Source organism: Motacilla alba, chromosome 5 (genome assembly GCF_015832195.1).
Source record: "Motacilla alba alba isolate MOTALB_02 chromosome 5, Motacilla_alba_V1.0_pri, whole genome shotgun sequence".
NCBI classification, from domain to species: Eukaryota; Metazoa; Chordata; class Aves; order Passeriformes; family Motacillidae; genus Motacilla; species Motacilla alba.
In genome coordinates, this window is record NC_052020.1 from 53,711,412 (window position 1) to 53,728,370 (window position 16,959).

At 43.3% G+C, this 16,959-nt stretch overlaps 1 protein-coding gene across 5 annotated transcripts in view; it reads right to left on the reverse strand.

Annotated features, from left to right (window-relative positions):
- Positions 1 to 16,657, reverse strand: part of AKT1 (AKT serine/threonine kinase 1) — a 78,869-nt gene extending 62,212 nt beyond the window's left edge. Inside the window, exons 1-2 of one of the 5 annotated variants that reach the window (XM_038137360.1) lie at positions 16,297 to 16,657; positions 9,639 to 9,814 (exon numbers count right to left, since the gene is read on the reverse strand). In XM_038137360.1, the coding sequence (XP_037993288.1) occupies positions 9,639 to 9,684 (46 nt within the window). In that variant the 5' untranslated portion in view covers positions 9,685 to 9,814; positions 16,297 to 16,657. Of the gene's footprint in view, positions 1 to 3,413; positions 3,466 to 4,743; positions 5,883 to 9,638; positions 9,815 to 10,111; positions 10,130 to 15,211; positions 15,292 to 16,006; positions 16,216 to 16,296 lie in introns of those variants that run through there. The other 4 variants (XM_038137365.1, XM_038137363.1, XM_038137361.1 and 1 more) reach the window with 4 other exon arrangements.
- Between the last annotated feature and the right edge of the window lie 302 nt (positions 16,658 to 16,959).

Sequence of the window (16,959 nt, forward strand, 5' to 3'; positions counted from 1 at the left end):
TGGGGCTTTGAGCAACCTGATCTAGTGGAAGGTGTCCCTGTCCATGGCAGGGAGGTTGAATTATATGATCTCTAAGGTCCACTCCAACTCAACCCAATCTATGACTAAAGAAGATAAAACATTTTCTTTAGTAACAACCATGTATAAAGGCAGGATTTCTTTTTTTAAAAAATTATGGAAAAGAACCTACGATGATCTGAAATGTGGTCTTCTCAATACATTGCCCCAGCAGCAGGAAGACCACTTCCAATAAAATTACTTCATCAGTGAATTTATACTGGCATAGGACTCATACCCTCTGCCCAGAAATCAAAGTCCACCTAGAAAACTACTTCCAAATCCTACAACCAGCATTGTCACCACAAATAATCACAACTGGATTCCAGAATGTTCCATGCATAAACTTCCAGTAGAATAATAAACATGTAATATAGCTGAATCTATGCAACTACACATTTGAGTCTTGAATTATTCCTTGGATGTTCCCAAATTTTCATTCTACTTAATAAGCACAGGAAGGCAAAAAGACTGCATGACCAAAACTTAAAAATAATAAAACAAGACAAAGAAAAATCTACATTACAAAGAAAACCCTTTCAGTTAGTTAAATGATTGCTATTTATAGATGGTTTATTGACCACAAACAGGCGCAGGGATATGTATGACATGTAAAAACATCGGTCCAGACAATCCATGCCTGGAAGCCCCTGAAAAGCAACCAGCAAATAAAAAGCTGTATTCCCACTCTGCAGAGGCCTGGCAATGGATTTTGAGCTGCTTAACAGGTTGTTCAAGGGTGTAACTATTTACTAATACTCCAACTGAGAAGCTCCAATGTAGGCATAAAACCAAAAATACACAGAATTGTGTGAAGTCTTGTAATTCTGGGCATAAACCCTACTCAGTGCAAATATTTTCCACACTAGTTTAATTACATCATTCTGCACAAAGCAGCAATATGTTGTCATTTGTAATATGGCACATACAAAGGCTTGTACGGGAAGATACAGCAAAATTTTAACTATTTTTTCTCTTGAATCTTAAGACTTATTTTAGGAATTTGATAAATAAAAAAGCAGTACAAATACAGTTTCATTTCTGTGTTTCTATTGACAATTAGACCTGTCAAACATCTTGCAGATAATCAGAAATTCATTTCTGATTATTACCTGCTTTCTGAAGTGCAATCAGGATGTGTTCTGTGATCCCCAGACCCTCTGACACAACTGCAGAAATAGCAGGGTACTAACACTGCTAAGGCTAGGAGGCCAGAAAGACAAAACCACACACTACAGATTATTTCAAATCCCCTATTTTTGAGCTTTTTTCTGACTATTGATTAAACAGCCCCTTTTGTTCTGCTTAGTCTAAATCGTGAAGCAGGCACTCAGGTTATCTTTTCCAATTTTTCTCAACGTCACGAGGACTAGCAAGCTTCTCTGCTGCAGGAAGAAAAACAGGCAAAACTTTCAAAATCTTGTGACTTCTACAGATGGGAACTGATTTATAAAGCCAACATAAACATAAGGGCTGCGTTTAAAATTTGAGAATTAGTAGCAATTACTGTAAGCATCCTGACCTCCATCAGCACCTGGAGTTCCCTTCAAGGCACACCAGGGCCAACCTCTTGAGTCTCCATCAGCAAATAATGCTTGTCTTGAAGACCTCTCCTATGGAGACAGTCTGAGAGAGTTTGGGGTTGTTCAGCCTGAAAAGAAGATGCTCTGGAGAGACCTTACTGCCCACTTTTTTTATACATACTGATGACTTTTAAGAAAGACAGAGGCTTTTTATCAGGGCCTATTGCGACAGGTTATGGTTCTAAAATACAGGAGAGTAGATTTAGACTACATAATATTTATTAAAGAAATTCTTCACTCTGAAGGTGGTGAGGCACTGGCCCAGGCAGCCCAGTGAAGCTGTGGATGGCCCATCTCTAGAACTGTCCAAGGCCAGCTTGGGTAGGGCTTTGAGCAACATGGTCTAGTTAGTGCAAGGTGTTCCTGCCTGTGACACAGGGGTTGGACTAGATGATCTTCAAAGGTCTCTTCCAACCCAAACCATTCCAAGACTGGAGCTCCCTCCCTAAACAGGTATCTCCTGTGAAGCTGTGGTTCACCACCAACACAAAGCCCACTTTTCTGGCATGCTTATCCTGTGGTTCTCAGTAGGACACCATTAGTAAAGCCCAGGCAGAGGAGACAGATTTGACAGCCCCATAAATTACTCAGATGCTGCACTCAGTCTCATTAAAAGCAAGAAATACCACTGCACCATGCACAGAACCACTGACTCCAAAGTGTATTTCTACACTATATGCAGCTCACCAAAGGCCTGGGTTTTGGAAAGCACTTCAAAACATGCTCTCCCAACTTACCCAAGAGGCTCAGGGGAAACAGTAACTGACTTGCCCACAGTCTGTGATGATTGTTTACCTCAGCTGTCCTCAAATATGACCATGCACTTTTGAATAAACTGACAAATTTCACAATGTTATTTGACCATTTTTGGCTCAACTTGAAGAGGTGGGAGAATAACCCCAGAGGTCTGTAGCATGCTTACCAACTGCACTCAAAGTCAGTCTTCATTATTTCCCCCTTTCAGCTGCAGTAAATATTTCTCACAAAAACACACTACTTCACACCTAATATGGTGCTTTTCTTTCTCCATTCTTTTTCTTCCTCTTTCCTCACATAGTTTCCTGGTTTTTGTTCCCTCTTTAAGAAGCACATTGTACCTACAACATAATGCATCTGAAAATAATCCCTCCTCTGTCTTCCCCCATGAGAGATGACTTTTAAATAAGGCTTAACTAATTTTTTTCTTTGTAAATCAGCAACTCCAATATGTAAAATGGGGAAAACCCCAAACAGCTGACAAGTATTTGGTTTTTACAATGCTCTCTCTTTTAAAATACATTAAAACTAATTGTTGAGTTATTAAGCAAATCCTTTTTTTTCCTCCCAGTAGATATCAAGGTCGGTTTCCCAAATGAATCTGACACCAACCACCACCCCAATTTTTAAGACAATTATTAGTGACACAGAAAGTGTATGAAAGGAGAGACACCACATGTGACATGTACTGCTCTAAGAGTATCAAAGTCCTCACAGCTTTTTCAGATGGCAGGATCTCAGGCTACGAGGGATAACCAGGAGCAAGTTTGGGCAGGGGAAGCCACAGGCACAGACAAGGAGCACAACTGACAGTGCTTACACAGTGGCAGCAGCACCAGTTGGAAGGGAAGGAACCTTCTGGCACCCACACAGGGGCTGCAGGGGAAGACATTTCCAAGCGAGGACAAGGCGCCAAATTTTAAATGCATGGCACAGCTCCTTGCCTAAAACCACCCCTGCAAGAACGAGCAAGCTTTATTCTCTTGCTCTCTCTTTACCTCAAAATAGCATACTCACTCAGTACTTCTTTCTTCCTACATCCAAACCTGATGACTTCTCAATATGCCTACTGAGAGAAAAAAAGAACAGAAAACATGGAGAGCTCATTTTTTTTCCAGAGGCCTACCTTTCCCTTTTTGAAAAGGAAGGAACCATGAAAAAGAAAATCAAAGCCAATATGGCACTTTCTGCATGATCCACTGTATCAAGCATTTCCAGGCTCCCTTTACAGGGCTTGCAACGTCCTAGATCCCTCATTCTCAAATCCCTTTTAATAACAAGTAACATTAATCTATGATGCTACCCCACTTTTAGAGATAAAATTGAGACCTAGTTTGTTTCGCTTCTGATGTGCAATAAAACAGAATATGAAAGTAAACTTCCAGGACTGACATAAATAACCTGGGCATCAACATCCCAGCTCTTCCTCTTTGCCATTCAAAGAGAGAGTGTTCAGTCTCACTTCCAAGTAAGTTCCAGTCAGTTTACAATCAATGAAAAACACATCTAACTCAGCATCACTTCTCTAAAGAACTGGAAGTGTTTTGTGAAAATATTAGAATAAAGACTTTTTGGAAGCAATTTTTACTGAAGAAAGAAACATTTTGATGTCACCCTTCAAAAATGTGAAGCTTTAGAATAAAGAATGGGTTTCATGCAAAAATGTTCTGGAAAACAGTTTTCTGAAAGGTTGCTGGAAAGTAACAGAAACACTCCAAGACAAGTAGTCTGCTCTGTGAAAGGAAGATGAGCCATTTCTAGGCTCCAGCTCTTTCAGAGATGAAGTACAGTAAAGTTACACTGCACCAGCTGATTCTCAGTTTCTGACTTCCCCTGTCATCCAGAGCAAACTTTTTACAGTACACTGGATCCAGCCTGTTTCCTATGATCTCTCCACAAATAATTCCATCAGATGAGATTACCCTCCAAAAGTCTAGCTGACTAGCCATTATCAGCTCATATTTCTCCAGATGTTTTGTGATCTCATCCTTTCTTAATGTCTCTAGCATCTTGCCTACCACCAAGGTCAGATTTATTAGTTGACAATTTCCTGGTTCCTCCCCAGTCCCCTTTTCCCAGAACAGGACAAGCAAAATGAAAGCAACCAAGAGCTAGAATTGCAAAACTATTGCTCCTTGTGTTGAAAAAGAGACACACAAGGAAAACCACAAACTGACACAGCTTATCTTTTGTTTCCAACAAGAAGAGCAACAGATTTCCCTATAAACCCAACCCTTCAGCTTTACAAACAGCATCAGCTTCTTTCCCTCTGACACAACTTCCTCACTCCATTCTTCGTTCAGCCCCACTCTGTTTTTTGTTCAGCCCCTATCTTGTTTCTTCTTACCTTTCCATTCCCCCCAGCTTTTCCTCTGAAGCAGCTGTGCCCTCTATAGCTGGCATCTTCAGAGTTCAGATGGCTCTTAGGATCCTTTGCATCAAGTGCCACAGCCATTCTTTGAAATACCACGAAAGCCAGATGAACCTTGAGCTAATCTGAACCTCAAAGGTTCTGACTACACAGGTCACCAAGACAGTGCATCACTACATCCCAGGGAGAGACAGAAGCCAAGGTAAGAACAAAAAACACCCCAAAATAAAACACACACACACATATATACAGAAAAAGAGGTAGGGAACATGGCGAGAACAGAAAAGAGAGAAGAAAGAAGAGGTGAAGAAAAACAGCAACACCAGAGACTACCTGAATTAAAAATATATCGGGTCATATCTTGTAAAATCCTCTTTTGATTCACACTAACAGAATACTGAAAGTATGAACCTGTGCTCCAAATAACAAAGGTAAAGTTCACCATCTGTGCTATTCTGCTAGGGAAAGTTAAAAGAGCAACAATCAGCATTTTAGTCCTGGGTTGTATTTTACATATGGATCTTGCATCCACTTTATGCAAGGAAACTACAGCAAGAAAAATCACAATGGGACACTTGTTATTTATTAGGTTGTCTGTATCACTCCATTCATTACAGAAATAATTCTTTAACCAAAAGAAAAAAAAAGGTATTATATCCAGAAGTGGAGTAGGTATCTTATGTATTATTTCTCATTTTCGGGCCTCTATTCGATTTGATCAGCTTGTAAGCTACAGACTCCATCAGTCAAATAGTTCTACCTGCCTGAAGTCCATAAAAATTGGCATTTGGAGGATATGTTATGGTTTTCATGGTTAAAATTACTATGTGGTGTTAATATGCTATTTAAAAACAAAATAGCTCTGTATTTCCTGCTAAATATTAATGGATGAATATACAGGTCTCTCCAGCTCCTTATAATTGCTTCAGATTTCTCAGACTGAGAAATGGAGATTTTTCAATTTCCTTTTTCAAATGTCAGTGTATATTTTTCCCTCCTCCTCTTTCCCTGCCTCCAAAAGACTCCTTTTTTTCATACAAGTTTATGCCCTAATAAGAAAACCGGACATACTAGGGAGGACAGAGATGACAGAGTATCAAAACGCACAATCCCCTCTTTGTTAGCCATGCAGAAAGACTTTAAAAAAAAAAAAAAAAAAACCAAAAAAAAAAAAAACAGGATGAAGACTGAAAACAATAGAAGGACCTTTATAAACAGGGACCAGAGCAGAAAGATGCAAGAAATCCAATGAGATCTTTAAAGTGGATCAGTAAAGCAAGTAAAATACACTTGGGTACACCTCTGTTCTCCAAAAAGTTCCCCACACACAACCAAAATTAAGGATCCTCATGACATACATACAGAAAACCTATAATCTCGGAGCTCAACAAGCAGCAATTTGGGCAGATAATTTTCTCCTTCTCTCCTCATATTCAATCACAATTATAGCACCTCTGCATCGAGCCATTCCCCCCATCTTTCCCCACTAAACCAAACCTTCAGCGTCACACAAGCAGGGACTGCACACCCTGGATGTACACACACAGGCTGGATGCACCAACCCCAAGGCTGAGCTCCTTCACACCTCCCACCTGTGTGCTGGACAGTCCAGCCACGCAGGTATACAAAGAGTGGTCACAAGGTCACAGGAATACAAAGAGCAGTCACTCAAATCCTTGCTGGCATTTGAGTAACAGCACCAAGCATTACCAATGGAGAAAGGGATGGGGAGGGGAAAGTTCATTCATGAATTCTTTTACTTCTGCCTGGCTGAGGTTAGACATGTCATGGACACAACTGGCCCCTGCACAAACAAACATCTGCACTACTGGAAGTGGAGCTTCCTTCAATGACTGACTTAGAGAATTGCCGAGAGCTCTCGGTCAGGCAGCAAAGTTTAATTTCATTTCTCCATTTGTATTTTTAATCTTGGAAACAAAAACATAAATGTAAAGCATGCTGACAGAAGAAAACAACTACACAGTTCTAGAAAGCCCTGCTACTTCCCTGCCAGGCTGAAACACCTGCTCCTGCTAATGATGGCTTTATGCTTACTTACACCTGCCATCCAGAAGGGCTCCAGAGCACTTTGCAGCCTAATTTATACATACACAAATCATTAAAACCACCAAAATTAAGCCACTGCTGGGGTGAGATGTGGCAAGTGTTTAACTGCACGCAGCCATGCTGTTCAACTGCTCAGGACAGGAACTGTAAGAGACACCAAATCCAACCAAAGCTATGGGGAACGTTAGGCTGAGAGAACATCATTGCCCAATCTGGATTTTAGCCAGTCACTACATAATATATTTGCATGTAGAAAACCCTAGGATCTTGAAAGTACACATGCAGTACCACCTTTGGTTTTATAAATGATCTAAAGTACTATATATGTATACACACACACACACATATATAGATATACGTATATACACATATGTGTATACCCACATATATACATATATATGTGTATATACACACATATATATATGTTTCTTATATCTGAAATCCCCCCTTTAGCAGTCCCTCCCTGCACTAATTATTGTTTATGCCTTGACTTCAGAAGCTCACCGTATCAGACATCAGTTTTGGAAACATCCTGTGGTTGAAGCACTTAATCTAGCAGAGCCAGCAAACTGATAGTGTCTGGTAATAAATGTAGATTATTAAATAAATAAAAAAAAAGATGCTTAACAAAACACATGCATACACAGAGTGGATAAGTTATTCTCCAGCAAAGACAGAGCCAAATGAACTGAATTTGTCAACCTATCCCTGAACAGTAACAAAAACCAAGAGGCTCCCAGGGCTGACACCAGCAGGCTGAAGAGAAAATAGAGCATTGCTTTCTAAAAACCTCCTCATGAGAACAACACCGAATTAACAGTTGCAAAGTCAATGAAGTGGAATGAAATAGGTGTCACTGCACATACCAAGAGGGCAAAAGGACATTGGGAAACAGGTTAAAAAGATTAGGAAACCTGGCATCCAAAAAATGCCAAGGTGTGTTTAACAGTTTAGGAGTTTGGGCTCAAATTTGCAGCATCAAATATGCGGAACATGCAGAGTAACATTTTGAAAATGGGAATGTGCTCAGCATGTTATCTCATCATAATATTATCAGCAATTCATCAGAGACAATAATCTGTTTCTCTAAGGCAATTTTAAAACAACAATAAAAAAATCAGGATATCTGGGCATCTTTTACTAAGACCTCCTCCAGAGGTCTCCTTACTTGAAAGTAGCTTTATTGTAATCCTAGAAACAACAAAAATTCAGTTCCCAAAACTAAACACAGACAAACCTGAAATACATGATTGTCTAAAAGTTTCAGACACATGTGCCTCTGAATCATCCTGACAATGCCTTTTCCATACTGTTTAAAATAAATGTTTCTCCTTCTGACTTTTGTGCAGTGCTCCTCAAAATAACAGATTTTTTTTTTAAATTACAGGTACGTGTAGGAAGAATTGCAACAACAGATGATTAAAAACCCTCAGCCTGAAAACACTGTTTAAAACTAAAATAAAAAAAAAAAATCTCTGATTTGCAGAGTTTCTAGATTCATAAATGGGAATGGGAAGTATAATTCTGTGTTTCTTTCTTCTACTTAATCCAAACACAGAATAGTTCTCAAATATTTTGTCAGAACAAAGCAGCCTGGGTATACAGTATAATTGAAAGAGCTAGTTAAGCTAATGAGTGCAAAGGTGTTTCCAACTGAAATAAACCAAAAAAACCCCACACATCCCCCTAAAAAAACTTGAACAAAACATTTGTACATCAAGCATCAATCTGCTAAATTACACTGCATATCCAATTGTTAGAAATATACACTTCCACCCTCCTAAATACACATTATCAACATGTTTTCTGAATGGCTAGATATTTCTTATTGCTGTCGAAGAACCACCAGCCTTTACCAAGGTTATGATAATGCATTTCAAATTTCTTCCATAAATAATTATGTTATACCTTTGCACCTTCAGGCAAGTTGTTGCAAACCCTCTAGAAAAACCCTGAGCCTGCAGAACCATGTAAGCTTCCCTACTGCTGGAGCACACAGATTCTGGTTCTGGTCCAAAAAAATGACACTATCATGGAAAGTACCTAACACTGCTCTCTCCTTTCCAAGAAACAATAGTAGAGTACAAAGAAACAGGTAATACCCTATAGGATCAATGCTGTGGTACTTGAAAATGAACACCTCCCAAAAAAAAAAAAAACCAAACCCACTGTTTTGGGAAGAAAACACGTAAGAAGGTAAAAAGCTTCATGATAGATGTTTTGCCACTCTGTCAAGAAGAAAGACTTTTTATAAAAATCAAATGTCGTTCATGGTACAAACCAAAATGCACAGAGTGCAGAAACTTGAGGCTGTTCTTCCTGTCCAGGACACTGGCACCCAGAGCAGTTCAGACACACACAGAATAGTACATTTCCTAGAAAGTCTCTGCAAGAGCACAGAATTGCTCACAAAATACAGGTATATTTTTCACTGTTCAAAAATATCCATCTTAATTCTCCCTTCTAGCACAAAAAGGAAAGCTACAGACCTACATACAAACCAAAATTGTTTACTACAGTTTAACCTCTAGCACTCTAAGTACTATCTCCTTCCCTTGCTACCTTTAACATCATTTTCAAAGCAGTTGACACCAATTTTTGGTGAACACATGCGCACACACACACAAGAAAACTCCTTATACATGCATTCTCTAAAGCTTGAAAAAAAGTCAGGCACGCTCCCTATGTCCTGTTTCCCACTAGGATGAAAAGGAAAATAATGGATTATTTGAGGACATGCTGCTAAACACCAGATTAGAGAGGGATGGAGTCACTTCACTGCCCAGAAGGGAAGAGTCACTTACCTCGTTTGTGAAGCCAGCCTTCCTTCACTATCGCTACTTCATTCATAATGGCAGGAATGTCTCTTGAAAACCAGTTTATGGCAAAAGATCACTCAGCTGAAATTCTTGAACTCCAGCAGAAGGCTCCACAAGAGAGATGAGGGTTTTTCCTCTGTTTTCCTCCTTCCCAGCTATTTCTAAAGGGATCAAAAGAAGAGTACACCATCATTTCAAAGCACGTCGCAGATGTACAACAACGTATACAACAGGGAGTAGTTTGCATTGCTGCATTGCTGGTTTGGGATTTTTCTGTTCTATTATTATTACAAATCTTAAGCAAGGGCTTAGCTCTCCACAAGAATTTATCTTGGCAGGTGGAGGTGCCAAAATACAGGCTTGCTAAAGTTCTGCTTCTTCACTGAGTAAGCTGATCATGGGCAGACTCACAACACTACCAGGTGCTGTTTGAATTACATGTGGATTCAAGACCTTACCTAGTAGACCTCCAGCTCTGCAACACCACCTTGGTCTTTGCAACAATAAAAATTCTGAAATATCACAAAAACCAGTTTTCAATGTTTTGTGGTAAAGAAGACTTCCAGAACATCTCCTGGAAGCTTTCTTTACAGCCTGATAATAGTTTATTAACCAGCACAAAGAGTGTCTTAGAGATAAACCTCTGACAGTAAATATTCCTATCCTGCTTCCGATTTTCCTACCTTCAGCATCATCCCCTTAATCCCACTCAGATCTCCTTGACTCCTCAAAAAGTATCTTCTCTACCTTGGATATTTCTAACTTCTACCTCTCCTAGAGGTATACAAACAACCACACATAAGCTCACGTACCTTACTGTTATCCCAAATCAGCCCTTACAGCACCCTGATCATTTTTATTGCTCTTCCTTAACTGTGCTGCAGTTTGCTGCTGCCTTTCTCACAATGAAACATACCCAAGCACAACTTGGGATTTTTACCCCTCTGCTTTATGAGACAAAATCCCTCTCTAAATAGCTCAAGATTGCCATTTCTTATTGAAAATGTGCCTTGCTTGTGGCTGACTACCACACAAACATTCTGTGCATTTCCCTCCCTCACTGAATGTAATCTCTTCCCAAATGCATTAACTTTTATTATTTTTCTAAATTGAATCTGATTATTTTTCTCCTTGTGGTACAAATATTCCCTGTTCTTCTTTAATTCTTCTATGCGCTCCAAAGTGTCCATGCTGCCGTTCAATTTGGTACTATTTGAGTGATCAAAAAACCTAACTGGTGACAAATTCCCAGCAGCAGCCAACGAGTTTAATAAAACAAAACCCAGCAGCATTTGTAGACTGCCACCAAAGACCCAGCTTTTACTGGAGTCTCTCACCTACCACAGACACATCCCATTCCCACCTGACAAATATATACCATCTCTGCATGCATTTGGCACGTGTGCATCAATTATCTCTGAGCATGCAGGTGATAGCCATCCATCAGAAACTAGATTAAAAAGCAACTAATTCCCCATAACTCACTAAGACACAACACTGGATGGAAGAAAACAGGTGGTCAAAATGAATCCAGCCTAGAACTGAAACCCCAGCAGGAGCAGAGGGCTTTGCACTACATCCGAGAGATCTGAAACAGGCAGCGCTCAAAGCACAAAGCTCGAATTTGAACGAGTTCCATCACTGCCAGCAGAAATGGATGGAGAAAGAAGGTCACTCGCCTGACACTCTGCCTACAAACCTACACTGTTTGTTACTGTTCCTCAGCTTTTCCAGTTAACAGTTTATGTTGAAGTTCTCCCCAGAAACAAGGTGAGTTTGAATTTTTTTTCCAAATTACAAATCTGCCAATCTCACTAGTTAGAATTATCAACTCCATGAAACAGATGTTTGCCTGAGGGAGGGAAGATACACAAAAAATTACACTGGAACAAGTGACATGTAATAATTCCTAATTTCATAAATAAATATGAGAACACTGTATGCTGCAGAATAGAGACCAGTATCCACAGCTGCCAGAGATACCTTGGAACAAACTCCTTGAGCTCCAGAGCAATTAGGATAGAACCTGACAAACACAGCAACTTTTTCCTTTCAAAATGGCCATGCACAATGCACAACAGCTATGCAAGCTAGACCTGCTTGCTGATGTCAAGAGGAGACTAGACCTCACTTAGAGGCTTGAGCAATTTGCAAAGTGTTGAACAAAACCCCCAAGATTATCACAGCTTGAGTATGGAAATGCAGCACCCAGGTGTGAAAGTTAACGCTTCTAACTTTGTGTCATACAGGGTGCAGGGACTGTGCAATCCTACCTCTGCATCCTGAATTCAACCATTCAGAGGCACCGAGCAACCAATACCCTTTCCAACAACCATACATAAAAATGGAAGCCAGAAGACAAACTAGGCTGTAGAAAGGGCAATACTATTACTAAAAACATAAAAAAGCAAGAAGGACCAGAGTTCTCCAATCTGCAGCTAACTTAGTCCAGGTTTTCCTGCGTTAACACTTGTCAGGATTACAACCTGGCCGCTTCCTGCTTGTCATCAGCTAAACTGTCATTTAATAATCCAAATTTGAATGAAAACAGAGCCAAAAAAGGCAGATCAACAAAGAAATACAAAGTTCCAAGGGACTATTTTTTCTACTCTGTGGTGTCCAAGCAGCTTGGACTGCCTTTTCCCTACCATTTCTACCCAAGAAACATTTCCCACTAGCTACTGAAGCTGTGCTCTCAGGGATGTGTCTTTACCTGCCTACTCCTTTCAGGGGAGAGGGGTGGTGAAGGGAGTGGAGAGTTTTGTAAAGAAGCCACGGCACAACAAAGTGGAAAAACATTAAACACTTCCTGACACCAACCTGCATCATGAGTCCCACCTCAGTCCTTCAGTCAGCCATGTCGGAGCACTTACTTCACAAGGAGAAACTTAAGCTATTTTTAATTTGCAATGTGAAGAGCTGGGGATCCCTTCTCACTGTCTAACAAGATGTCCATAGGCACAGCTCCAGCACCAGCAAACCTGCTCTATCTGCTGTATTTTAAAACACACATTCAAGCTGTGCCTAATACATCTATTTTAGTAAGAAACATTACTGAAGATGGTGGCAGCAAGCAAGAGTGATTTCTCGGAACAGAAGAGCAAGTTAACTATAGGTCAATGTACTACTGAAGATGTGTAAACCAGAAAAAGTTCCTTTTCTATAAAATCCTTAGAGGGAAAAAAGAAAAAAAAAAGAAAAGGAATGATTACAGTACTCATTTATGGCCATCTAGGAATGGTTCCCAGTGAAGAGAGGGCATCTGAGGTAAGTATGACCTGGCTGCTCCAGTCTGTGTCTGCATAGGACTGAATAGTGTCAAAAGCTAAACAATTTGGTCTTTCTCTTAGTCTTCTCTTTGCTTGTTTTTCAATATGCATTTCTGTAATACTTCTTTTAACACTGCAACAGTCCTCACACAGCTGAAGTGCTGTAAATCATGAACGGCATGACATCAGCATTGTGTCATGGTGACACCGGTTTTGCGTACGTATTAATGCCTTAAAGGTTATTAAGTTCTTCATAAATAATGAGATAACTCACTTCCGTAGGCACTGCAGCAATGAAACCTGCTTTAAGGAGTCAGTCAAACCAAGCATCCAACAGAAGGTGGAGCAGAACCACCTTTTCCGTATTTGGGAGAGTCGTGTTAAAGCTCTTTCTCTCGTTCTCGTCTATACATTGTCCTCACCTTCTTTTTTCTCTAAGAAAGTAGAAACATTTATCTGTACTTTCTGTCCTCTTTTCAATGCAAAGTTTTATATTTGTTTCCACTCACACCCTAGAGCAGATCAGGAAGAAAAGGAAGTCTTCCATTAAGCTGAAGCTTAAGCTTATGGGATGCAGGAGCACCTAGGGTAATCACCTCATCTTCATGAGGGAGAGTAAGCAAGGGACTAAAGGGAGACTGACCCACCAGCCTCAATCCTGGCACGTCAGACTGTGTCTGGGCTGCGCTCGTTAGCCCAGATCAGGAAGCAGATTACAAAAAAGCATTCCCCTGGGCTAACACTTTGCCCCGTCACACCACCAGCTACCCATGGCCACTGCCCTGGTGTGGCACAGTCCTGATTCTCCCAGGACAGTCTGAGCTCAAAACGCGCACATCCTTACACGTTCTCATAATGCACAGCAGCAGGACCAGGCCAAACAGGATCCAGCTGCCCAAGTTTGCCTATTGTGGCCACATGACACTGTCATGAGAGCAGATGAGGTACACGGGAGCTGGACTGGGCCAGGGAGGTGTGTTCAGGCCCGTTACATGGGATGCCACGAGCAACCTACACTCTCTTCCCAGTGCGAGCTCCCAGCTGACAGCCAACTGCACCAAAACAGCAGAGACACAACAAAGTTGGGCTCCAGCCAACATTTCAAGTGGAGCATACAGATAGATGTTCCCACCAGGCTTTGACCAGTGAAGTACATCTCCTGCCTTACGCAAATCCTGCCCTGGCTGTTTCATGTGAGCAGCAGTGATTCCAATGTGCTCAAGGCCCTCTGAGCCTGCAGCAGCTTCGCACCATGACCCAGTTACCAAATCTGGGCAGACAGCTTTCAAGGAAGCTTAGAAGGACCAGGTTGTGCCACCATCTTAGCTTCCCTTACAAAAAGGCATTGTGGGCCAGGACTTAGGTGTGGCCACCAGTATTTGCTACTATGTGCTCTGTGTGTCCAATGACACCACATCTATACTGGAATTTCATGGCAGCAAGTGCAGCAGAGCACAAGGTTCACAAAGGATTCTCAGATACTAAGTTATGGGGAAAATGGTAACTGGAAAACAAAAATCTCTACAGCCACATCTCCACTTGTTTGTTTTTTGCTTTTTTTTTTTTTTTCAAATCTATTAGCCTAATCTAGGTTTACAAAACTGTAATTTGAAATATTTGTGCTCTCCTGCCTCTGATCAATAGACAGGAGGTTAATGCTGTTCAGGTGAGGGGCCACAGTTACGACATCCAACTGTCCAGGCCGCAAACACAACAACAGTTTGATAGGACAAACTAAGCTATCTATTTCAAAACTGAGTGATGGCAGAAAAGTGGCTTCTTCATAAGCCCCTCTGCAGCCCAAACAAAATCTTCTTTATGTTCCCAAACAAGGACAAGTCTTTTTACAGTTTATGCTCATATAATTTAAGAACTGTGCTGCTCGGAACTTTGCTACCAACCTGAGATATATTTAATCAAATTCCATTTTTAAGTATTTGTAACTGAAGTTTTATTCAGTCCCCAAAGAAATCAAGACAGTTGTGAAACTATTTAATTGTTAATGTAATCACTTACATAACATTTTTATAAGACTGTAAGTGAATACTGCAGCTGAAAGTGACTTATGGACACTGGATCGATTCTTAAATTTCATTTACTGCTGCTGCACACCAAAACCAGGTCTATAAACACCATACACAACACAAACCCTACTATTTAAAAAAAAATCAAAGGTAGTTCCCAGTGTCTTTAAATCTGCTAACTCAGACAAATGTTGTGGCTGTCACCATGAAACTAACTACTACATGAAAGTAATTACTAGTCATGCAGTATGTCAAATTTATTTACCTGCAAACAAACACTCTTCAGCATTAAGTGCCAGTAACTCCCTTTTATAACTGTATTTTGAAATGTGCATCCCTCCTATGCTATAAATAAAACAAACAAGAAAAAATCATGGATTTGCTTCTTACATGATAGAGGTGGTAGGAAAACAAAGCAAAACAGTTAAATATTTCCCACAGGGGTGGCCGGGGGGGGGGCACACACCACCAATAAGGTGCAAGCTGTATCTGCATCAGTAGCGTCCTGTCAGTAAAATAAATTGAAAGTACCAGAACGTTCATATGCTTGATTATGCGTTTTACGAAGAAACAGACACAAGTCCTACAAGTCTCTAAGAACATTTCGGCAACTGCTTCACCTGGGGGGGGGGGGGGCGGGGGGGATTCTGCAGACAGCTCCCTACACCTCTGCAAAACACGACTGCAAAAAAAGAAAAAAAAAAGAAAAAAAAAAAAAAAGAAAAAGAAAGAAAAATAATCACGTCCACAAGCGCTGCACAGCCACCTACACACGCGAAATGCCCACGGAGGGAATCACACCCCCGTCGGCAAACACTCAGTGGTCCGCAAAGCGGAGCTGGGCTGAACAACGCGGCCGCAGAAGACAAGGGGAGAAAATGGGGGCGGGGGAGGTGGGAAAATGGGGGGCCCTCGGCTACTTTGCTCGCCGCTGTTTCAGAAATATCGCAAGCCACCCCCCAGCCGCCCCCACCGCCGTTTTCCCGGGGGATGCTCGCTCAGGGGCCAGGGCGGGGGCAGGCCCGAGGGGAGACCCCCGCCCCGCCGCCCTCTCACCCACCGCATCCCCGGGGAGCCAACAGCTTCCTGTCCGCTCCGGGCCCGCCGGCAGGACGGACCGACCGGCCGGGGCCGCCTGCAGCCCGGGCCTCCTCGCCCCCCACCCCGCCTGGCCGTGCCCAGGGGCCGGCGGGGCAGCCCACGCCCGGGGAAGGCGAAGGGAGAGCGGCCGCCCCCTTTCCCGGCCCTTCCCTTCCCTCCCGGCCCCGCACAATGCGGCCGCGCCGAGCAGGCCCCGGCCCCGGCGCTTCCTTCCCCCAGCCCTTCCCAGCCGGGGAGCGGGTCACTTACATGGCTGGAGCCCGGGGAGGAGGCGGCGGCGGCGGCAGGGGAAGGGAGCCGGGGAGGGAGTCAGGGGAAGGGGAGGGAAGGGGGGAGCGAGCCAGCGAGCGAGCGGGGGAAGGGGGCGGCCGGCGAGGCGGGCGGGCTCTGCGGCGGGCGCCGAGCGAAGGCCTCACTGGGCTCCCGGCAGCCGCCGCCTCCTCCTCACCATCCCCGGGCGGCGGGGCGGCTCCTCCTCCCCCTCTCGTAGGCGCTCGGCCCGTGGGGCTCGCACACCCGCTCTGGCTGCCGGCTCGCCTTCCCCGCCGCTCCGCCCTGCGAGGCCGCCCCTCGCCTCGCCTCGCTCCGCCGCCGCCGCCTCCCCCCGCACCCCCGGGCCGCGCTCCCGCCGCCCGCGCCGGGCTCGTCCCGCACGCGTCTCCGCGGCGCTCGCTCACACCCTCCGCGGAGCGGCCGCCGGGTCCCGCCGCCGCTTCCCGCCCGTGCCGAGGGGCCGCCCCGCTCCGCTCCGCGCCGCTCCCCGGACGGGGTTCGTGGCCTCGCCGCCCTCCGAGCTCCCACAGCGCGGCGGAGCAGCGCCCGCCAGCCCGGCCCCCTCCGCCCACCCGCCGGCCCGGCCCCAGGCCCCGGGGGCGGCGTTTCCTGGCCCCGGGCGGCCCGGTGTTCCCCCTT